Source organism: Manis pentadactyla, chromosome 5 (assembly GCF_030020395.1).
Source record: "Manis pentadactyla isolate mManPen7 chromosome 5, mManPen7.hap1, whole genome shotgun sequence".
In the NCBI taxonomy this organism is placed as follows: Eukaryota; Metazoa; Chordata; class Mammalia; order Pholidota; family Manidae; genus Manis; species Manis pentadactyla.
Genome location: NC_080023.1, coordinates 13,319,741 through 13,343,573, shown reverse-complemented (window position 1 = coordinate 13,343,573; position 23,833 = coordinate 13,319,741). Strand labels below are relative to the sequence as shown.

At 45.2% G+C, this 23,833-nt stretch overlaps 1 protein-coding gene across 4 annotated transcripts in view; it reads left to right on the top strand.

The window, feature by feature from the left end:
* The window catches only part of FAM184B (family with sequence similarity 184 member B), a 130,735-nt gene that overhangs the window by 43,271 nt on the left and 63,631 nt on the right, over window positions 1-23,833 (top strand). For 3 of the 4 annotated variants that reach the window (XM_057502122.1, XM_036921047.2, XM_036921046.2), the window contains exons 2-5: window positions 19,070-19,825; window positions 20,545-20,680; window positions 21,778-21,917; window positions 22,492-22,698. In XM_057502122.1, the coding sequence (XP_057358105.1) occupies window positions 19,115-19,825; window positions 20,545-20,680; window positions 21,778-21,917; window positions 22,492-22,698 (1,194 nt within the window). In that variant the 5' untranslated portion in view covers window positions 19,070-19,114. Of the gene's footprint in view, window positions 1-18,960; window positions 19,826-20,544; window positions 20,681-21,777; window positions 21,918-22,491; window positions 22,699-23,833 lie in introns of all 4 variants that reach the window. The other variant, XM_057502123.1, reaches the window with a different exon arrangement.

Here is a 23,833-nt window from a genome sequence, read left to right as displayed (position 1 = left end):
GGAGGCCAGATTAGGAGAGATTCACCAGAAACTGGCTTAGAAAAGAAGCCATCCCTAGAGTCGGTCCAGCCTGGGGGTCAAATGGTGTGGATTCTTGAATCCTAGTTCTGTACAGGAAATTCAGGCCACCTGCCTTAATCCAGAGACTTGCAGGCTTAGGGTTATATGTTACAGGAGAAAAAACTAAGTTTTTCAGAGTAAGACAAATTTGGGCTTATGGCCCACTTCTCTCAATAGCTATGTGACCTATGGCAAATTACTTGTCCTCTCTGTTTCTGTTTACCTTTCTGTAAAAGAAGGATAATAATGCCTTCATAATGTTATTTATATCACTCTCTTTATCATTATTACATGAGATGAAATCAAATGCTTATATTTTATGTAGGCACCATTCCTGCATAAAGATAGCACTAAAAATGTTAATTATTATGGTGATGATCCAAAAACTTAGATATTTGTTGCTATTAGACAGTATCTTTAGCTCTTTCTACCACTCATATCTCCACATTGGTCTGTGTGACCGAGTCATTCTTACCTGCTAATTGGCTTTCTCCATGTGTCGGAGAACAAGGCCACAGGTGAATTCACATCCTTCCAACCCTCAGATCTAACAGGCAAGAGAGAGATTCCCTCCTGCCTCAGTTTATAAACCCTAGAGGGACAGGGTTCTACCTTCAGCCCAGCCAAGAATACCTACTCACCCCTGTGGCCAAAGAGTCTGTCATAGAGGGTGAGTGGGGTATTATGTTTTCTGGGAAAAGAAACAGCCATCTCTACATCCAGACATTATGTCAGTTTGCACCACTTGGTGGTTCACTGTTGTTATGTATTTGCTGATAAATTGTAAGGTCCTGGGGCAGGGACCGTGGCTTCTGTGTCTTTGTGCCCCTCTACCCCTAGCTTGGTGCTTCTGTAAATGGGAGTTGTTGAATTGAAACTGGCTGGTTTCTGGCTGTGAGCCAGATCAGAGAGTAACAGATTCTGTAGGTAACAGCCAAGGAGGTGGAAGAGAGGGTTCCTGGGAGTCATGTGGGCTCCAGCTTTAGGCTGTTCTGTGGCCCCTCGCCCTTCTCATGTGGGACTTAGAGGTTCAGTAGAAGAAACGTGGGAGGCCAAGCGATAAGGAAGGCCCAGCTGCGGCTCTTCCGTGCTGGCTGTGTGACGTGTGGAAGTCAGTAGACTCCTGGGGCCACAGTTGCCTCCTTTATGAAACGAGGACAATGATCTTGGTGACATCTTGCTTACAATCTTAAAATTCTGTGAATATGTTCACCTTTCTTTTTGACATTTATTGACTCCTTTTGAATCTCTGTTCAATATTTGAGTAATGTCACAGTCAGGTATCATTTTTTAAAGGTCATTGTGTTTATCTGGCACAGTTGAGAAATTTGATGCTAACCTTTCCAATTTAATCTGAAGATTCATTTTAGGAAAAAAAAAACACAGGACTGAAAATCAGGGGACAAGCTCTAGGTTCAGTTCTATCCTAAAGAGACGAAGAATATTGGCAAAACTGCTTGAACATTCTGAGCTTCTGCTTCCTCGTTTGTATATAACACAGTGGGTACAGATTTGGTGAAAGGCAAGATCTAACTAACTTTTTGAGGCATTTCCAAGGGGGAAACAGCCTGTCTCTCCTTTTTCCTTTTGCTAATGGAAAGAGCCATCGATGCTTTCACGGGACACATGGCAGCCCAGGCAGAGACTGCATCTCCCAGCCTCCCGGTGGCTCAGTGTGGCAGGGGAGCCAGTGCAGGGAAGTGAGAGAGGTCAGGTGTGCATCCTCCAGTTCGTCCCACCCTAAGTACAAACTGCTTACCCTGCACCTCCTCCGTTTTCCCTTCTTACCGCTGGAGCGGCTGCAGACATGAGAGTGGCCTTGGGCCCGGATAACAGAAGCTTCAGGCTGAGAACTGATAAAGGTTGAGGGCAGCAGAGCTGAGCCGTCATAGAGCAGAGCCTTCCACCCACTATCACCACCACCCACCTTGGGGCTGTTATGAGAAGGAGAAAAGTGAATTCTCCTTTAGCAGCTTAGCCTTCACCCTACCAGTCACGGAATTAGGACTCACTTCTCCTTGTTGGCACTCTTGTTGTCTTGAAATGGTTTACACAGTGGTTAAGAAGTCAGGCTTTGGAGGGAGGGTCCCGATTTGGCTGCTGTCCAGCCCCATAACCCCAGCCACAGTACCCAACCTCTTGTGCCTTGGTTTGCCCATCTGAAAAACTGGGGCAGTAATGCGACTTACCTGCTGTGGGACTATTGTGAAGATCAGAGTAGAGAGAGTGTGTAAAGCCGTGACCTCCGTGCCTGGCACCTTTAACCCCCAGGGAGTGTTGGCTGCCGTTGTGATTATTACTGGTATTATTGGGGTCATCTTATTATCAACACCTCCACCACCTATTTATGTCTATTTAAAACTGGCTTGCTGAGCACCCCAGATTTTGGAAACCTGATGAAAACAGTCACCCTTCCTGAAGTCAGCACTCTGGGATTCTCCATACACCTATCTGACCCAAGTTTAGTACCATGCGTGGACATGTGTCCTAAAGGTATCTGCTGCTTTTACGTTTATTCTGCTTGTAGTGTCACCTGCACAGTGATTGAGCGTGGCGTTCGCTGTGCCCACGATCCTGCATGCTCAGCAGCCTCTCAGGAGCCATTTGACCTGAAAGCGGAAGGGGATCAGTGAGGTCAAATGAAAGGTTGAGTAGAGAATGGTTTCTTTTTCATAATTGTCATCCTTACATTTGCTTTTTGGTTGTAAAAAAAAAAACAATGCCAGTGACACGGGTTTAAGGAAGAAGCCATAAAAATTGTCAATTTTTCAGTTAAAACTTTCCGGTTTAATCAAATGCAATATTAGATACAGAAAAGCTACATGATTAATCGGTTTGTATGGTTTTCGTTTAAAAAACTATTTTCCTTTCCTTTGATCGTTTTAATTGACAAAGTATAATGTACTCTGTGGAAAATTAGAAAAATGCAAATAAGCAAGTCATTTAAAAAAAAAAAATTCCCCTACAATCCCACCGCCTGGAGAGAATGACACTAGCATGCCCGGAACCCTCTGAGGCTTAGGTCAGCATTTCTCCTGGCTCCCAGGAGCAGCATCTGCCTCCCCTGCTCAGCTCCAGCCCGGCCGTCTCCCAAGCTCTCCGCAGGACCTTTCTGCGCCACCCTGGTGCCCGTAGGAAACCTAAAGAACTCTTGGCCTAGCAATTCCTGAAATACTTTATGAGGGCTATTAGTTGACTTCATTAAAAAAAAAAAAAAAGGAAAACCTCAATGGCGAACTCCTGGGAGAAAAAGTTAAACAAATAAAGTCTTTATAACAGAACTGCTGCAATAGTCCTCAAGCCTCATTGACCTTGAACTCCTTGTTCACCTGCATTCCTTTGGGGAAATAAGATTTTAGTTCTACCACTTTGTTTATTAGGAGGGGAAACAGCTTTCCTAGAGAGATTAAAGGACTTGCCGCAGGTCTCACTTCTCGAGAGGCGCAGCCCTGGGCCTTGCAACTCAGCTCTACCCCGCAGGGCTGTGGGCCTGCGCCACTTCCCGCACGCTGCTTTGCGTACTCCTGTGTGAGGGTGCACATGCTTCTTGTTTCCTCTCTGAGAGCAGAGACCGAGTCCTGATCTTGGTCTCCTCCAGCTCTAAAGTTGGTGCTCTGTGACCCCTTCTTAGGGACACGGTTATCAGCTATCGTAGACATTTGTTCTTGCTGACACGGTATCCATTCTTTTGGTCCCAGAATTTCCAATTTCTTTTGAGATGCCAGCCTTGTGTCTCACTTCAGTCTTCAGTACATGTAGTTGAGGCAGGTCAGCTCATTTTCCTGGATCCCACAGGACCTGAACTTAGCCCATCAGTGTATTCTATCCCCTTGGCCAAAGGGATTAGCTTAGAAACTATGACTCTGCTTAGGTGAATAGTCAGCCTTGAGACTTTTGTTGAAGCAGTTGACAAAGAGGAGCTCTCTTTCTAGGCACATGCTAAGCTGGTAAAAGGTAATGCTGACGCTGTGGTGGCTACTTTGCCACGGACCTGTCAAAGTAAACAGCCAACTCAAAGAAAAGCAAATCTGTGAGATGGAAAGAGATGGAGGCAAGATGATGTCATTTGAGAGCCTGGAATGATCCGTACCTGAAGCCTGCACTGGCTCTGAGCTTTTCAGGTCCATGAACCAGTAAATCACCTTTTTCTCAGCCTAATAGTTTTGAGTTTCTGTTTTTGTATTTAGAAGAGCTCTGGTTAATAAATCTGTACACTTCTAGGATTTGGTTTCTAAAACATAAAGATTTTAAAGGGGATTTACATATTTTTAAAAGAAGGATCAGGCTAACATGCTGAGAGGACATTGTTGCATTATCCCTGGACCTTTCTTTTTTAAAACAAACAAGGCAACTTTCATGAGTATGTACAACATTCATCTTCTACCCTCTAGCGCTGGCGGACTTTAAAAGACTGTCTCAGGCCTCTCAGCCAAAGGAAAGAGACTACCACCATCGGTGAAAAAAGAGATGGTTTTATTCTTACTTTTATTATCAGAACATACCCTGGGAGCCTCCCAGAGCTCATGTCCACAATGTGCTTATTGGAGTTTGTGTAACCCCCAGACAGCTAATGGGTTTGAGCTGAGGGAAGGGAGCTCTGGATTCAGGGTCTGAGACATATGAGGTACTCACCAAATGTTTACTGCAGAGTGATTTCTACTACTTTCTGACTATATTACCAAGGATGAGTAAAATTGCATTTTTTACTCAGTTAGATGGGGATAATAATTGCATGCCACTCTTCCAAGGCAGTCCTGCATAATTTAACTTGCACAGATCACTGAATGGTGTCTGCTCTCGGTCATATGGATTCTTCCTTCATTTTTTTTTTCATTACTTATTCATTCACTTATTAGCCCTGTGTTGAATTCTGGACCAGGATTCTGCTCAGTGGTGAGGATACAGTGGTGTGTAACAAACAGTCCTGCTAATTCACCTCAACAACCTCTCACTGAGGAGCTACTGTGTGCCTGCAAGTTGCCTGGTTCAGGATTTGGCATCTGGATGCAAAATGCAAAGATGAATCAGTCATGACTCTGTCCTCACAAAGCCAGCAGGCCCTGCAGTGTTGAGTCCCCCACAAATCATGTCCCACCCTCAGGTACACTGGGGCAGAAACAAGTTTGAGAGCCACTGCAGTGGGGCATGAGCATCCTAGGAGGATTGTGCAGGACTGTAGTCAGCCCTTGAATTTAGAAAGTACAACTCTAGTGAGGCCAGGGTTGAAGGGGCCCTGAAGTAGTCATCAGGACAGCAGTTTGAAGGAAATGCTTCTAGAAACTTTTAGGCAGTAGAGAAAGCAAGCTTGCCCTCAACTTTACAAAAGCCAAATACTCTTACTGTTGTTACATGTTCGTTCCCAGAAGAGGTTTGTGCAAGGCTGAGTCCAAGAGCTCATTTCTGAAGGCAAAGAGTGGCTACTGTGAGCATGGCATCTGTTATTTGTCTGTAGCTTGTTTCCCTGTCTCCTGGGGTGAAGCTTCAGGCAGCACTTCTTACCTCATTACACCCAGAGCAGCAATAAGACCCTCTTAAACTCTTCTCCCTGTGGAACCCAGGACCTTAATGGAAAAGACAACACATTTATCATAGCTGAGCCGCTGAGACGGTGATAGACCAGCCAGGTGGAGGCAGGGCGGCCGGAGCATCTCCCCTCGGGGGTGGGGAGGCGGTGTGCCTCAGGACTTGGCCCTTCCTTGTCAGAATTGGTTTCTCCTTCCAGGGCTTGTGTCTCAAGCTTAGACATTTATGGATTAACTGATGCAGAACAGTTTGATGGCATATTCCTATCCTTCAAAAAAAAAAAAGCACACATTCATCATAAAAAAAAATGGGGGGAATGCACAAAAGCAAAAAGAGAAAGAGAGAGAGAGAGGGAAATTGATTACCCTTCATTTTTACCACCCAGAGATAAACCCTTGGTCATGTTTTGGTATATTTCTGACCCTTTTCTTTGTTGATGTGGGTGTATGATTTTAAAACAAAATCAGAACCCTATTGCATCTTCAATTTTACATCTTTTTTACTTTAATCTACAATGACTTTTTGAGATCCTTGCCACTGCAGGCTGTCATGGACTCTGTTCTCATAGACCCTGGTAGACCAAGTCAGAAACAAAAGATGATCTGCCCTGAAAACTTACCCCACGATGGCTCTTCTGTTTCTGGTGTGCAGGGTAAGCAAGTCACATCTACCCTATCACCCATACATTGAGAATCAGAGTTTCTAGCAACATGCCCTGCTGCTGTACTCGAGGCCATATGTAATCAGAGCACAGAAATTCAGCCATGGCGAAGAAGGCAATTTGTAAATGTGACCTGCGTATCATAAGTCGATCTTTGGGTTCTGTTAAGATGTTACTTAGGCAAGAATATTTAGCTTGAAACATACTGTTTACTGAGGATTTTGCAGAAGATACAGTAAATGGTTTGGAAAATGTTTAATGAGACTTTGCCCCCACCCCCAGAGAACAATGGATGAAATTAAAATTATTTTACAGTGGGTATTCGATATATTTATCTTTCATGCTGTGGTATTTACCTTGTAAAGCTTCTTTGTGAACTGGAAATTGCTAATAACCATAGCAGTCCTTGTTATATCATTTATAGGGAACAAATGGATATGTGTGTCCATATAGATGTGCAACAAAGCCTGCTTTCAGAATTTACATGTATAAAATGGTTCTCTAAACAGGTAAATTTAAAGATCTACTATTTCTGCCTTTGAGTTCACACAATTTCGTTTGCATGTGGTTATAGATCTTGATGTTTCTACTTGGATTGCTTTGTTAAAATATTTCCTGTGAAAGGAAATTAGGAATTCTTTGTATTGGTTTTATTGACCGAAGAGGTATCGCTAACACATATGCATATCTACTGACCAGACTGGCTAACCAAGGGCACTATCCCTAATCTTTGCTTTCCAAAAAGCTGTAAGCAAGTCAGTCAAGATTTGAAAGACAAGGTTCTACGTCTGCAGCCAGGGAAATTCCCTGGAGCAGGTGGGCTGGGTCTGTGTGTTGGCCTGCGCCGGAGGCGGGGCTCTAATGAAGAGCCTTCCGGAGAGACTGCCCTCACCGTGCACGGAGTCTCAGCCTAAATTGGTTTGGGAGACAGTTGGCTTCAATTCCTCAGAAGCTTATGCCTCACAGCCCAGTGCCCTGCAGCGAGGTGCCTGGCGACAGCTCTCTGATGGGTGACGGTGAGATTCAGCATCTTAGATCCATTTCAAGCCCATTTGCTTGCAGGAGCTCAGCCTTGTTTGGGACCTTTTCCAGCCCATTGCCACAAAATAAGGGGCTGCAACCACATGAACTCTGGGCAGTTCAGCACTCAAATTCAGGGCTTCCTTCTTAAGACCTAGCAAGTCCTCTATTCTGACTTGGTTTACTATGTGTGCAGGCATTTCAGTCAAGAACTGTGACCATGACTATTCCATATTCTGGTGTCCCAGGATGCTAGGCTTCCGGGGTGGAGTGGTGTGGAAAACCCCTCAAGCCATGCAAGCTGGAGAATCCTCTGGACCTTTTCTCTCTCCTCCATCTGACACTCAGTGAGTCACTGGCCCTGGCACTCTCCCCCTCATCTCCTCCCCCTCCTCTAATTCCAGCCTTCCTCCCCATCACCCTTCTACCTCCTGCAGGCCTCTCCCTGCCCACCCCACCTTGCACTGGGACTCCACTCTGCAATGCAAGCAGTGATCCCAAATTGTACGAATGGAGAGTGTATTACCCAGGGTTCTGCAGAGAAACAGAACCAACAAGACATATATATAACTCTTTCAGATCTATCTATCTATCTATCTATCTATCTATCTATCTATCTATCTATCTATATTATATAGAATAGTACATATTCAATAATATATTTCAGATCTATCTGTCTATCTATCTATCTATCTATCTATATTATATAGAATAGTACATATTCAATAATATATTTCAGATAGGCCCAGCCTGCACATATAAATTTGGGAGTCGGTAGCAAGTAAAGCATACATAAAATCATGAGATTGGATAAGGCTTCAAGGAAATGTTTGTAGAGAAAAAGCCTGAGGCCTAAGCTCTGGGGAGTTCCTGTTTGAAGGATGAGAGATGAGGAGGAGCAAGCCGAGGAGACGAGAAGGATTGGTCAGTGGGTCAGTAGAAGGGTGATGTATCCCAGAATACAAGCGAAGACTATCTCTCAAAGAGAAGGTGATTTCTTAAAGTTAGATAGATGAAGACTGAGAATTGGCTATTGTCATAGCAACATGGAGGTCATTAGTGCAACAGTGAGGAGCCATTCTGGGGATTAGTCGGGCTGAAAGCTTGATTGGGTTCAACCAGGGAAGGGGAGGTGAGGAATTAGTGATAACAAGTATAACAAAGTATTGAGGAGTTTGCTATAAAAGGGTGCAAAAATATCAAGATGGGTTTTTGCTAATGATAAAAATTACAGCGCTTCTGTTCGTTGGTGGGAGAGATCTGTTAGTGATGATATGGGAGGAAAGGGGGAGAATTACTGGAGCGGTGTGATTTTCCCTCCCTTGTACCTTTGTCTGTGACCCTGCAAACTTCTAGCGAAGCACCTTGGATGATACCCCCACATGCACTAATTGGCTCACTTGTCTCTCTGTCTGTGTTTCCGTGCAATAATGGTGTGTAACAAACAACCCTAAAATCTCGGTGGCCTGCAACAACAGTCATTTATTTCACACTCAGGTTGGCTGCTGCTCAGCTGCTCTCTGCTGGGCTTGCTTGGCTGAGCCCGGCTAACCCTAGGCTTTACCCTGGGGTCCAGCCTGCCCCACGTGTCTCTCATTCTGGGACCCATGACTACCCTGCATGACTCTTGGGTACCAGAGGATAGAAGCACAAGCCAGAACACACGAACAGATTTCAAGCCTGTTTGTAACAAGTCCACAAGAATATTCTGTTGGCCAAACAACTCATACATTCAGGCCCAAAATGGAAGAAAAGTAAATGCTGTCCACTGACAGGGAGGACCATGGCAAGGAAAGGGAGGGAAGGGAAAAAACATGGACAAATAATATCACCTACCACACTCTGCTAGCCTCTAAGTCCCTCCACAGAACAGTTTAATTTCTTCTGTTTCTCCAGTGCCTAGCACCAGTGCCCAGCATGTAGTAAATGTTGTAGAAAACATTGAATTAAAGAATATTACCAGTTTTTTTCTAAACATGGTGATGGTTCTATTTCTTTTAATTTTGGATCCGGAAGTACTGTTTGATTTACTGCATTTTGTCTCTGTGCTCTTCTAAGCCTCTTGGGAAGTTAGTAAGAGTCCTTTTCCCAGTGGTAAGCATCTTTGTTACTTCACTGTTTCCTTCAATTTTCTGGGCTTAAGCACAAGTCTTCACTCTCTCTCCTCTACTCAGACAGGTAGGGAAGGGCTACCAAGATCTTTGATTTGGGCTTGCAAGTTCCTGTCACCTGGGTGACCTGGTTGGGGCTGCAGCTGTCAATCATGCTCTTTAGCAGCCTGTCCAAAAATGTCCTTTCTTTGTCTTTCGGAAGTTCTCAGAACATAATCCCACTCCATCCAGTGCTCTGTGGCTCCCCCAAATCCTGTGATGGTAGGGATAAAATTCCCATGCTGTGCAGATTCCAATGGGCAGTGGACATCAGGTAACTCTGGCTTCGGCAGTTGGCGAGGGATTTGCCCTATGCCAAGCAGGAGTTCAATGAGTCTCCCTTTCCTCCCTCTGCTGCCTGCACAGCTGCTGCCTTCACTGCTGCTCTTACTTTAATGAGTTCCTTTCCTACCTACACTCGTCGGACCTGTTCAAGAATTCTTTCTTGATCAGAATCAAGATCGCTCCCCCATCCAGGCTGAGGTTTCACCTAGTGCCCAGAGAGAGACCTCCCCAGATGTAGCTGTCCTGCAACAAAGTTAAAAATCATTATAGCATTTCTTGAGTATTTACTGTGTACTAGGAATGCTGTTAGAGGTTTTAGGTACATTAGGTCATTTTAACCTCCAAACAAATTGATAAGTTTGGCATTGCTCTCTCTGTGTCATAGATGAAATGACTGAGGATCAGAGAGGTTCAGTAATGTACTCAAGTTCACACAGCTAGAAAGAGGTGGAGCTGCGATGTGAACACAGGCCCAGCAGGCTCTAAAGCTTCCTTCTAAGCATGTTATATAATCTTTACGTGTTCAGTTAACCCACCCAATGTCAGTTTCCTCATCTGTAAAATAGGGATAAGCATGAGAATGTCCATTTCATAGAATTGTTGGGAGATTAATTGAAAAGTCATCTGTAAATTACCTGGCCCAGTGAAGCTTATACTCTGAGCACTCAACAAACACTATTTTCCTTTTTACCTTTTCCATTTCAATTCTGACTCCTGCAGCCAGACTTGATGGAAACTTTCCTTAGGATCTTATGTTCATAATCAATTCATTAGAGCTTTGTTAAACCTACAATATTCAACCTCCAAGACCTTAGCAGGCTCTCTGCAGAAATTTCCTCTATATAAGCAAACCATTAGCATTGAATTTCTAAAGCCCTTGGGAAGCCTTCCCAACTTGCTCAGTATTTTTCTCTTGGATGCTTAATTATTCATGTCCCCTGATGGAATCTGAAATAGCCTCCTCCTGAGGAGGTGGATTTATAAATGAGGGTTGGGCCAGTAGTTTTGATGTTTCAGTCGAGTAGATGGTTAAGTGAAAGAAGCCAAGCAGGTGGCAGGAGAAGGGCTGCCAAGTGACCTGTCAGGCACCACGCCCAGGAAAAGGGTGAGTCTGCTCAAAAGCTGCTCAACAATTTCAGATGTTGAGGGTAGGGTGAGCACGTTGTATCTCCAAAAACAAGGGCTGTTTCTTTTTGAAGGCCTAGTGTGAGAAGAGACAAGGAAGAAACATTTAATGAATACCTACTACGTGCCACACTCTTCAGAGTTGTAATCCTATTTGATCCTCAGAAGCATCAGGTCCAGGTTATCTCTGTTTCATAGGCAAGAAAGTGAAGCTCCAAGAAATACAATAACATGAGCAATTTAAAAAATATAAAAGTTGGGAGGTATACTTACCAAACAGAATTAGGTTTGTCTTAGAGTGACAGAAAACCCAAATGCGATCTGGCTGGAATCAGTCCCGGGCTGGCGAGGCCCTTCCACTGTGTCAGAGGCCCTGGCTCTCCTTGGCTCATTGTTTGCCACCTCAACCCCATGGTGTCCACTTCATGGTCCGAGGTGACAGCTCTCAAACAGAAGACTCATCCCAGAAGAACTAATGACGTGTCTGCTTATATCCAACTGAACAGAACTAAGTCACATGGCCACTCTGAGCTAGAAGGGAAGCTGAGAAATGTTGCAACATGTCCACAGAAACGTTAGGGGTTTTATATATTTCTAAGGATGAAGGAGAGAAACAGATGCTGGGCACAGTGGCAATCTCTGCCACAGGGATGTAGAATCTAGGTCTCTCTCACTCTAGAGGTCCCCAGCTCCACCAGTCCTACCATACTGTCACCTTTAACAGAAATGCCCTTGCCATGGAAATGTCTATCAGGCTTCAAGTGCCCCATGGACAACCATAAGAGCCGGGTCTCCTCAGGGACTTCCTGTGAGCCAGACACCATGCTATACATCTTATAGCAGTATCTCCTTTAATGCTTCAAAGACTTTATAAATAGGGACTTTATTTTCCCCATTGTACAGATGAGGCAACTTAGGCCCAGCAAGATTTTATAGCATGGCCAAGGTCACACAGCTAGCAAATAGCACCTGGATCCTTACATATACGGCATCCATACAATGGCAAATAGGACCTGCACTCAGGCAGTGTTGACGCCAAAGCCTAGGAGTTGTGGTCGTCTACTTCATGTGCGGTCCCACTTTAGAGCTTTTGCTCCTGCAGATCTCCCTTCTGGAATCCTATTTTCAACCTCCCTTCATCCCTTACAAAGTCCTTCTTCTATTTAACAGTAAGTACACTGAGAGTCTGGATCAGCCCAGGCATGTGCTAGGTGCTTGGGGAACTACAAAACACACATGCCAAGGTCCCTGCTCTTACAAAGCTCACATTTTAGTTTGACATCTAGCACCTAAATGTCCATAATGTAACATGAAAGGGCCGTAGCAACCAAGTGGTCCAAAGTGTACTGGAAGACAGATGAATGCAACAAGATTCTATTATCAGTTTGGAGCTAAAGGACACTTCATATAGGAGGTAAAATTCCTTATACCTGTCCCCAAATGTTCCAAATAAAAATCATTTATCTTGCATCTTTTCCTTTTTTTCTAAATTTTCTCATCTACCTTTCTCCAGGGCACCCCTTTTTCCCTTGGTCCTGTTTGCCCATCTAGCCATCTACCTACTCTATGCCACTTCCCTTCGTCAGTGGCTTTGGGGAAGAATGGCCTTCACACATCGTCTCTCTTTACCTGCCCTCCATCCTCTCCTTAAGCACACCAGTCTGCTTCTGCCCCCAACACTGCACTAAATATTACCAAATACTCTGGCTTTTTCCCAGCCCACGATTAAGAGTCCAAGTCTTTTTTCTGTGGATAACGGGTACATTTATTATGTAGGGTATCTGGTGTTTCTGTGTGTTATCTCACGTAGCCTTCAGTACATGGCTCATCAGCCTTAGGAGGTTGATGCTATTGCTAATCCTGCTTTTCTGTTAGGAAACAGAGCCCCAGAGAGGTTGAATCACCTGCCCAAGGTTGCCAGCTAGGAGGTGGTGAAGTTGGAACTCCAACCCAGGTTAGCTGGCCCTGGGATCCGAGCTCTCATTCATTCCTCCTTCAAAAAGCAAGAGACAATGCAATATGCTAGGACAGTGGGAGTGGGCCAGCAATTAGAGCTTCAGCCTAAGAAACATGGTAGGGAATTGAAATAGCCCCTGTGGAGTAAAGGAATAGGGAATTACTACAAGACAAATCAATGAAATGGTGTCAGCATGGAGAGCACAGATGAGGTTGGAAATACTACATACAAGTCGGTAGTACCTGACAAGAGCTGAGGTGGTCAGGTTGATCTGGTGTTGAGAATGCCAAGGGCGTGAGGCTGAAGATGAGCTGGGCGGGGGATTTGAAGATGCCAGTGAGAAGGTAGTGGAAATGACTGACCACAGGGCTCAGGCTAGTAAAGAAGGAGGGTTAAGATGAAAAGAGACCTTTGGATACTATAGGAGAAAAGAGGGGTCAAGCCTAGAGAGCAAGTTTGCAAGAGTGAAGAAATGGAGGAGGAAAAAGAAGAGGATGTCTTGAGAGCAGACAGGATATCCCAGGGGAGTCCCAGGAGTGTTATGAACATGCACACACATCTCCACGTTGCACAGGAAGAAAAGCTTGGTGCTTTTGAATGTTCTCAAAACTCTTCAAATCAATTTTATGACACAAAATGGCATCTCTCCCTCCTTCCGTGATGAGAGGAGACACCTTGTCCATCTCTTCACTAGGACACTGTATTAATTATGAAAACTTGAGACTTTTATTTGTTGTATTAATAAGCAAAAAGCTGACCTCAAGTTTACCAGCAGGAATGGGGGAGAAAAGATTTAAAAACCTTTTTACTTAATAAACAGTGAAATAAGAAACATATCAATAATCTTCCACAGAGAAATAACTTAATATCTATCAGGAACAGAGAAATAACTTAATATCTATCAGGAACAGAGAAATAAATTATAGCACTTCTATGCAATGGGATATATAGCAGCCAAAATATAAAAAGGAGGAATTTCTTTATGTATAGAAATTGCATAACCTCCAAGATCTATTGTTGTTAAAAAAATCATGGTGCAAATGAATGTGTATGTATATAAAAGGGTGAAGAATATAATATATGAAATATAACATAGCATGCTTTGTGCACATACTATCCTTGGAGTAACTTTCTAGGGAAGGGAGTCAGGAAGGTGGAAATGAGCCTGGCACCCCTAGAAAGCTAGGATCTCTGTAACCAGATCTCAGTGAGGCAGAGCAGTTGGGCAGACCCTTGGTAGGGGTAGTTTGGGGACAGTCATTGCAAGACACCATGAGTAAATGTCCACATGCCAAAGTGCCCTCAGATATTGTGTGCCCATAGTGTGACACCTTCTCTGCTTCCTTTAGCCTGAGATCTGATCTTGTGTTAACTCAAAAGTATGCACACAGTGAGCATTTTCACAAGACAGAGCAGACTCACATAAGCAAATATTGGACATACCTGACATTCTTAGGACCCATATCTAGGGGACAATGGTTCTACTCAAATGAATAGAACATTTGCATTCTTCACTGAATGCTTTTGTGGCATCAGAATATACAAGATCTTCAGCTAAGTTTCCTGCTCTACAGCTGTCGAATGTAAGAACACCATTCTCCAAGATCACCACCAAAACCTGTAGTTTATTTTATCCTTAGTGGAATCACCAATGTCAGATTTCATGGAACAACCTTTTCAAGGATGTTTTGTTCTTCACCATAAGAACCCCCATTTATGTAAGATTTACCCATGGCACAAGCTTGGCTCTATGTAATGAAGTCTTTTTTAATCTTCTCTTAGGTGTGAGGAAGAGTTAATATAGCAGGCCTGAGACTGTTTGTACTAGAATGGCCTGCTTGCAAAGTGGGCTCTTGACTGGCATATGGGAACTTGGCTTTCCAAAGTGTTCCCATAACCCAAACTGATCAGAGCAGCAACCTATTCCTAAACCATTTATGCAAACAATATGATTTATACTAAGCACCTTCTTTCCTCCTGGGTGTCTGGAATTTTGGTATTGCTAGGCAGAAGTTGCCTATCTGACTAGCCCCCAATAAAAACCTCACCAGTTTCTTAAATGTGTGTCGTCCCAGCTCCTAGGGAAATTAAGCAAGTCTTGTGTGGCTGCCCTGGGGGAGGACTCCACATGGGGAGCACTCCTGGAAGCTTGTGCCTAGTTTCCTCCAGACTTGGTGCCAGTCACCTTTTCCTCATTTTTACTTTGTACCTATTCACTGTAATTACTCATAGCCACGAGTATCACTGCATGCTGAGTCCTGTGAGTTCTCCTAGGGTAAGTATAACAAATAAACGCCAAGAAAGACTTCAGACTCAACACAGCAGTTTATTTCTTATTCATGTAAAGATCAGTGCCAATGCTGCTGGTGGGGGGATAGCCTTTCTACTTAGTTACTGAGGATGCTGGCACCTTGCACTCCACCTTCTTTTAAGGCATCTGAGTCCTGTCCACTGAGTTTGCAGATGGAAAGAGAGACTGTGGAAAGGTCTTCCTCTTTCTTAACTCTCCTCTTAACCTTAACCCCTTTATTGGTCCCCAAGTGGTGTACATCATCACTACCTCTGGCTCCGATTGATTGGCAATCACTCATCAATTGGCCCACCTAGAGGCAAGGGGGTCTAGGAAGTGTGGTCTCTGTTTCCCTGTAAGCAGCTCTGTGGATAGAAAGCACAAATCCTTGATGACCTGCATCATTATCATAATTGGTACTTATTATGGACCTCTGTGTGCTCAATTTCAGACCAAGTGCTATGAAACAATACTAAGAAGTCATATCGTTCTTACCCGTGCAAAGGTTGACATTTAAAGGGAACTGGTCGCCCCAAGGATGAGGAGACAAGGCTCACTTTTTCTGGGAAGAAAGTCTTCTTTTCATTTAGACTCCTTCCTCTCTGTTTCCATAGTAACTAGTGCTAATCCCTTTCATAACATTATCATACTGCATTGAAACTTTCCATATTCTTGTCTGACTCTCCTACTGAATTATAATGTTTTTGAGGTCCAATTTTCATTGTCTTACTGACCAGCATGTATTCCTGGTGCACAGCCCAGAACCTGGTCCATCTGCAATGTGCAGTAAGCATGTCAATGAATAGACGATGAATGGCACAGTGAGAGGCAGTGTGCTGCCATGCTGTGAGCCTGTTCTTTGGAGCTAGTCAAATCTGATCATGTGTGAATTTGCAGAAGTTACTGAACTCCTCTGAATCTCAATGTTTTCATTCTTAGAATGGAGAGAAAAATATAAAAATTGGCGGCATTGCTGTGAGGATTTTCTGAGATTATGAATGTGTGCACAGCACCTAACCCTGAGCTGGGCACATAGTAAACTCTGTAAAAATGGTATTTATTGTTAACACAAATGACAGCCAATGGGATTGCAATTTCAACATTTGCTCACTCAGATACACTCTTGTATGGAAGCCCTTAGAAACCATAGAAATCACCAAAAGTGGCCTAATTCTGTGCACAAGTGATGAGACGGAAGAGCTGTGGAGAGAGCAGCTTCATTTCACTGTGGAGTCTTCCTGGGAGGGTGAAGGGCTTCCTTCCTGTCCTTGACATCAGAGAATATTGGATTCTCAACGTAGTGCTTATTCTCCCAAGGCTTTGCAAGACATCAAGGTCATCTTAGATCTTTACAACTACACCCTTCAAGACATAGCTCTAATTCCTTCATTCACTCATCCATTTGAGAAATACCTCTAGAGTGTCCTGGAGTCGGGGACTGGGGATGACTAGTGATGAGCAAAGAAGACCAATCTCTACCGTCATGGAGCCTACATTTCAGTGAGGGAGACAGACAAAAAAACCAACAGTCATGGTACATGTGAGCAGTGAAAAATTTCTCAGGCAGTGTCCTGGATATATGGTTATTCTTTTTCCAAGTTCTAGAGTCTCAGAATAAGGTAAGCTTATTAAATATAAGTGTCAGCTCTAGTGGTGATATTTGGCCTTTCTCCACAATTGTTTTGTAATCATGCACACACACACACACACACACACACACACACACACACACACACACACACTTTTCCAAAACTTCCTCTTATGTTATGTTTCTGATTGGTCTACTCTTTATTTCAAAATCATCTAAGTCCTTGATTTTTTGACTCTTTTAAAGCAATGGAAAGCTTTTTGATTTTTTTCTAAACTATATTAGGGAAGTCCCAGTGTAAAAACCTTTCTTCTCTGGTTTCAAGAGGGATTCCTACCTACTTTGCTTCCACCAGGCTCCCTGTAACAGCCCTCAATCTCACCATGGAACTTGGGGCTAAAAGGAATACAGCATGAAAAACATGGGTGAAGGCTTATTAAGTAATGGGAAACTGACAATGAAATTATAGTCTAGTTGTGTTGACAAGACTCAAGAACAAGGAAAAACCAGCAGCCCATAAAGGTTAGGGGTAGTTAAATGTGAAGCTGTGTGGTGGAACTTTGAAGAAGAATATTTCTTCTCTTAAACGCCCAACGGAGCTGATGGAGTATTTGGCACCTGATTCCAAGCCCAGCTTCTCTTAGATCATGATTAGTAAGTTCAACAACCCACATGGTACCACTGTGCCCTCTGATTTCTCAATCTCTTGACCCCTCATCTCCAGCGATCTTGTTCTTCACTCTACCCCCCTTTGCCACCCCTTGCCACACACTCCCTTTGCCTTACCCTCGACCTTGAAATATACCTAAACTGCCTAGTCCTTCTCTCCCTCTGTCACACTCACCAAGTAAAACCTCAGCTCGAGGTGACCCATCCATCCTTCCTTTCCTTCCCTGAACTCACGCACCCAAACATGACTGAAGAAAACCTCCGAACAAAGGAGAGAACCGCAGCTGCATAAACACAGCCTTCATTGCCGCAAGGCAGTTCGCACAGTTCCCTTTCCCCTTCCCAAAGCCTAGTCCACACCTCTCTCCTCAGCCTCCCATGCTTCCCTTCTGTCCTCCAGCTCAGCACCCTGTCAGTTACTGACCTTCCCTCTGAGCTCCCTGAGAATGTAGAAGTCACCTTGTCACTTCTCCCAGGTGACAGCATCCTCACTCTTCTGTCATATGTTCCACACACCATTTCCGTCTTCTCCCTCCGTCCTGCTTCCACGGAGGATGTGCCCTCCCTGCTCTCAAATCTGACTCTGCTGCTACGCTTCTCAGGGATTTCACCCTTTGTTGTCTCGTCTCACTCGTGGGGCTTCCCCTCCTGCGTTCTCCCTGCGGTCATGGGGTCATTTCCCATCACCATGCAGACATGCCCTGGAATCTCTCACCAAGCAAACACTGCATAATGGTACCCTGATTCTGTATCTCCTTCCTCTCGAGCTCAGGCCTCCTCCTCTGATCTCCAGACAGTTCTCTATTTGTCTTGATGCCTTCTCCACCAGGCTATCTAGAGGCATATCAAATTTAATTTGTCCCAAATAGAATTCTTGGTTTTCTTCCCACCTGTGCTATCTATAGTGTCTCCCATTTGGTAAACATCTACCTGCTTCTCTGACCAAAAATCTGGGAGTCATTCTGCATTCTTGGGTTCTGCCATGCTCCTGCTTTCTTTCATTCTTGTCCCCACACATCCCTCTCTTGTCCCTGAAGTTCTGGTGGAGCAGTCGTGGATTTTCAGCTGTGGGTTTTGCATAGATGGCCTTTATCAGGTTAACAAGTTATCTTGTATTTCTAGTTTGTTGAGTGTTTTTATCAAGAAGGGGTGTTGGGTTTTGTAGATGCTTTTCCTGTGGCCTATTTAGACAACCGCACAGTTTTGTCCTTCATTCTATTCATGTGGTGCATTACATGGGCTGATTTTGAGATGTTAAATCAATTTGCATTCCTGGGATAAATCTCACTTGGTCATGGTGAATAAATCCTTTCTGTATATGGGTGAATCCTATTTTCTAGTGTTTTGCTGGGGTTTTTTTCACAGGGGCAGGGTGGGGGAAAAATCGTTTGTTAGTGTTGTTTCCCAATGTGTTCTTTTTCAACAAATTAGAGCTTTAAGCCCCCCACTGGATTCCCATGGCACTCCAGGGGTCCCCCACTGAGCTCCACCGCAGATAACCTCGGTGGGACTTCGTACAGTATCAGCCCTTGCTTTGCTTCCAGCACTTCCCCGTCCTGCTTCCCTGCTCCCCTGCTGGTTTCTCCGGGCACAATTTCTAATAAATCATTTCCACACACATCCTTTTCTAAGGCGTGCATCAGCCTAAGTCACCGCCACAGAGGAGAAGCATCCCTGGTCCCGTCACCCCTCACACGTGCCCACAGCCCTGGTGCTAACTGGGCTCTGGACTTTCCTGCAGGTGATTTATGCCCTGAACACCCGCCAGGATGAGGCAGAGGCCAGCATGGAGGCGCTGCGGGAGGTGCACCAGGAGGAGCTCCGGAACGCGGTGGCGGAGACCAAGGCCAGGCTCCTGCGGGAGCAGGGCGGCGCGGAGGAGGAGGAGGCCCTGCTCCAGCGCATCCGGGCCCTGGAGAGCGCCCTGGAGCTGCAGAAGAGGCTGACGCAGGAGGCGCTGGCCCAGTCGGCCACGTGCAGGCTGGAGACCAAGGAGAAGGAGCTGAGGGCGGAGGCGGAGCACGCCGAGCGGGTCCTCACCCTCTCCAAGGAGATGCTGGAGCTCAAGGCTGGCTACGAGAAGAGGCTCCGGCACCTGACGGGCTGCGAGGCATCCCAGTGGGGCCGGCCGTGCCAGGAGAGCCCAGACCCGGGGGCAGAGCCCGGCCACAGCCCCGACATGCGGGACGTCCTGCTGGAGGTGGAGCGGCTGCGAGGGGAGAACCAGCAGCTGAGCAAGGACTACGCCCGCAAGGCCGAGGAGCTGCAGGCCACCTACGAGCGGGAAAACGAGGCCATCCGGCAGGCCATGCAGCAGTCGGTGAGCGAGGCCCTGTGGCAGTGGCAGGAGAAGGAGACAGACCTCCGCAAGAACTTCCAGGTCCAGGAGTCGGCCCTGCAGGCCCAGGTCAGGAAGCTGGAAGGGGACCTGGAGCACAGAGGCCGGAAGATAAGTGACCTGAAGAAGTACGCCCAGAAGCTGAAGGACAGGACTCAGGTAAAGCAAGGGGGATAACAAGCATGGTCCTTAATTTTGAACATCTACTATGTGTCAGGCTCTGCAAGGAGCACTGACTTCTACCAAAGCATTATTACCTCCCCTGAGTTCAACTACATTCATTCCACAAATATTTATTGAACACCTACTATGTGCCATGCCCGGAGCTATGGGCAAGAGACACCTGGTGAGCTGGACTTGGTCCCTGACCTCAGAGAGCTTATAGATAAGAAGAACAGACTGAAATTGAGAGGTTTAAGTACTAACCAAGCTGGGCATGCAGCTAATAAGTTTTTGCTCAGATCAGCCTAATTCTGCAGGCCTACTCATTCCATTAGCAACTAGCCTGTCCTAAAATCCCTGGGGCTTTGCATTCATGAGGAGCCATACCACTGACAAGTCAGTTATGTGAGCCCCAGAGACTCACAGAGTCACATCTCCAAAAGGAGCAGCGGCTAGTAATCCTAACACACCCTGAGCATTTTCTGTCGCAGCCATTTTATCCCATGTAACCCTCACCACAGAGAGGTTGAATAACTTGCTCGACCAGAGGAGGAGTAGGCATCTGATGAGCACTGAGCCACTGAATTCCAGAGGCTAAGAGCTCATGCGTGCCCTTTCAGAGGCCCACCTTCCAGATCCGACATCAGTTCTGTGTACAGAGGATGTCTCTACACAGAACTGTGCCCAGGGAAATAAGAGCCTTTCTGTCTATTTAGGACCTGGATGTGCAGCTCAGGGAAGCTCGACAGGAGAACTCAGAGTTGAAAAGCACTGCAAAAAAGCTTGGGGAGAAGCTGGCTGTTGCCAAAGAGAGACTGATGCTGCAGGAGTGTCATGGGACAGAGAAAACCGGTGAGATGCCCTGGAACAGATTCCTTATGCTGGAAGGTTAGCCACCAGGCTGACCTGGTGCCACTTGCAACCTTGAGACTGTTGAGGGAGCAGAGCAGAGGGGCACTGATCTGCCTGGTGGGCCAGTACCTAGAGGTGCCACAAGCCAGCTGTCTATATGGCATGGTGCAAAAATACCCATTGTCCCCAGATATTCCCCAACATCACACCTGGATTTCTCAGCATTGGCTTTCCCCTAGCACCTAGACAACATTTTATATACTTTTAGCATCATTTCACACAGTGACGTTATTGGGTCTTACCCATAATTTAGTGAGATAGGTGTTTTCAGTATTTCAATTACAGGTGAAGAGATGAGGCTGAGAAAGGGTAGGTGGCTGCCTCAAGGCCATTGGTTGGTGGTAGGACTGGTTGTGTCTAAGAATATCTGACTGCAAAGTGCCTTCCACTGCTCCCTCCCCACAAAGTTCTTGAATACCGACAGTATGATCAGCTTGACACTAGGAGATTTAACAAAGGCATAAAACATGGGCTCTGCATCTGGGAGCTTATGGAACCGCCCACAGCCGGGGCAGCAGGTGAATGAAGTACCTGGGAAAGAAGAAATCATCATGGGCTGCAAAGGTGTGGAGGAGGAGATGTTCGGGGAACCAGAAGTCTATGAACGATTTAGAACAGTGGTCTCAAAGTAGGGCATGAGTACCTCCTCGGGAAATATGGGAAGAAAAGAATGAGCAATTCTAGTTATATTTACTTTTTGTTCTATCCTTCAAATTCCTTTAAATTTAAATCATTTGAATGTACATATGTCCAGGGACATGTTCATTTTTTTGTTTACTTAGAGAAAACACAGTTTAAAAAATTTGATGATGACTAGTTTAAGAAGAGAGAGCAAGGCAGCTATGTGAACTCAGGATGTTGCTGGTTGAGCAAAGATGACAGTCACTACCTTGATTGTACTTGAGGGCCAAAAAGCCATGGTGCAGGGACCATGCAGGGGAGTGGTGGGCAGAATGTTGAATAGCAGAATGGGGACCTGACTGCAGAAGGCCTTGGACACGAAGCATTCCAGGTGATGTCGAAACCTATGCTTGCAGATGACATGAAGATGGAGCTGGTTTCAGAGCATGAAGTCCTAGGGAGAGCGAATGATGTGGAAGTCTGCAGTCTCCCTCCTCACCAGGGCCAGGCATTGCCCAAGGAGTGTCCCTGCATGAAAGGAGGCACAGATACACAGGTAGTGTCTGACCCAGCTGTGGGGTTGGAGAGGTCACAGGAGGCTTTACTGGAATGAGCTTCAGGTAGAGGGCAATTCCCAACCATGACAGATCCACTCAGAAACAGCAGGTCCCTTGGCTTCAGGGGTGGATGTGTGGGTATGAATTTCCAGCCAGCCAACTTCTTGCCCCCTTCATGTCATTTGAAACTAGGAGTCTGGGAATGTAGCAGAATCCTCCCAGGGTCTTACTGGCTCCCGGGAAACTGGAAACTTGCCTAAGATTCTCCCTGTACGTTCCCAAAGCAAACAGAGCATTCTTTAGAAACCAGTGGAGTATAGGCTGGAGTATCTTATCCCACGACAATAGATGCACTATTCCAAAGAGTCCTTTTCTGATGGTGGATAAGATGAATTCTCTTAAAAATATCAAATATATATAGTCTTATAAACTTTATTGCACCTTGGGATATATGCTGTAAAAGTCAGTGTGAAAACACAGTGGAAAAACACTGAAAGCTGTACAGAAGAGAAATGGTGATTCCTGCTGCTTGTCCCTCCCTGGCAGTTTTACAAGACCTTTTTCTTTTTACAGACCAAGAAAGAGGCAAGTATTGAGACAGAACATGTGAAGCAACAATACGAAGAAGACCTTCGTAAAATCAAACATCAGACAGAAGAGGAGAAGAAACATCTCAAAGACCAGCTAGTGAAGCGGCTGGAAGACCTGATCAAGAAACACACCATGGAAATCAAATCTGTTCGCTCTTCGGTGGAGGCAGAAAGGAAGGAGCTGCAGGAGGTGAGTCAGCCTTTCAGACACTTCTCCGTTCCGTTTTTTTCTTTCTTCTGCCTCCCTCCTTTTCTCTTGTATTTCTTCTTTTCTTACTCAAATATTTTTTGAGCTTCTACTCTGTAGAGATTTAAGTTAGTTCTCTGACCAAAGAAAGGTCAGGGTCTCTAGGGGAAGACGGGGCACCCCTAAGACCATGAGACAGTATAGTGCCTGGAGTTGCTGACATGGGGTAGAGTTTTATCATGTGAGCGTTTAGCTTAGGATATTCAACTCAGCAGAAACAGAGAGAAATAACATGAGGCAAACACTGAGGCCTGGCAGACTTCCTGGCTTCAAATCCCTGCTCTGCCACCCCCTCGCTTTGTGACCACAGCAAGTTATTTATCTGGGCCCTCAGAGGGAAATTCTGCATGCCTCCAGTTCCTCATTTAGGAAAGAGATGATGATTGTAGCGCCTCAAAGAACAGCTGCAAGGATTAAATGAGTTGATACATATGAAAAACAAAGCATATCACAGTGCAGGGGGCTCAATAGGCACTAGGTGGATGCAGGTTTTTAATCAGTGGCCTGGCAATGGGACAGATTCTCGGCCTCTGGGTGCTGGTCCAGTTTCCCACCACAGGGGGCAGCTCTCTGCTGAGAAGGAATGCAAAGCCTCATCTCCTGTTTGCTAGGAAAAGTAAGTAACAGGAAAAGAATGAAGTGTAAATCAATATTATTGTGAACACAGGTGGTGCTTAATTTTTACAAGAAAGCCTCTTTATAGTCCAAGAGGCTTCATTATCAGCTTTGAGCTTTCGCTGAAAGATAATCATGTATCACTAACAAATGCAGTGTTGTGTGATGGTTAAGACTGGTAGGTATCAATAAGTATGTGTTGGATAAATAAAGGAACTCCTGAAAGATACAGATAAGTCCTGGGTCTAAGACCTGACTATTCCACTAGCTGTGTGATCATGGACAGGTTCCTTAACCTCTCAGAAAAAACCTAATTTCTAAAATGAGGATAAATACTTTGAGAGGTTGTTATGTAAACTAAATAATGGTACCATACATAAACCCTTAACTCAGTGCATAGCATAGAGTCAAAGTTCCATAGACAGTGGCCAGGACTAGTTATGTGCACTGGGTAGCATCATGT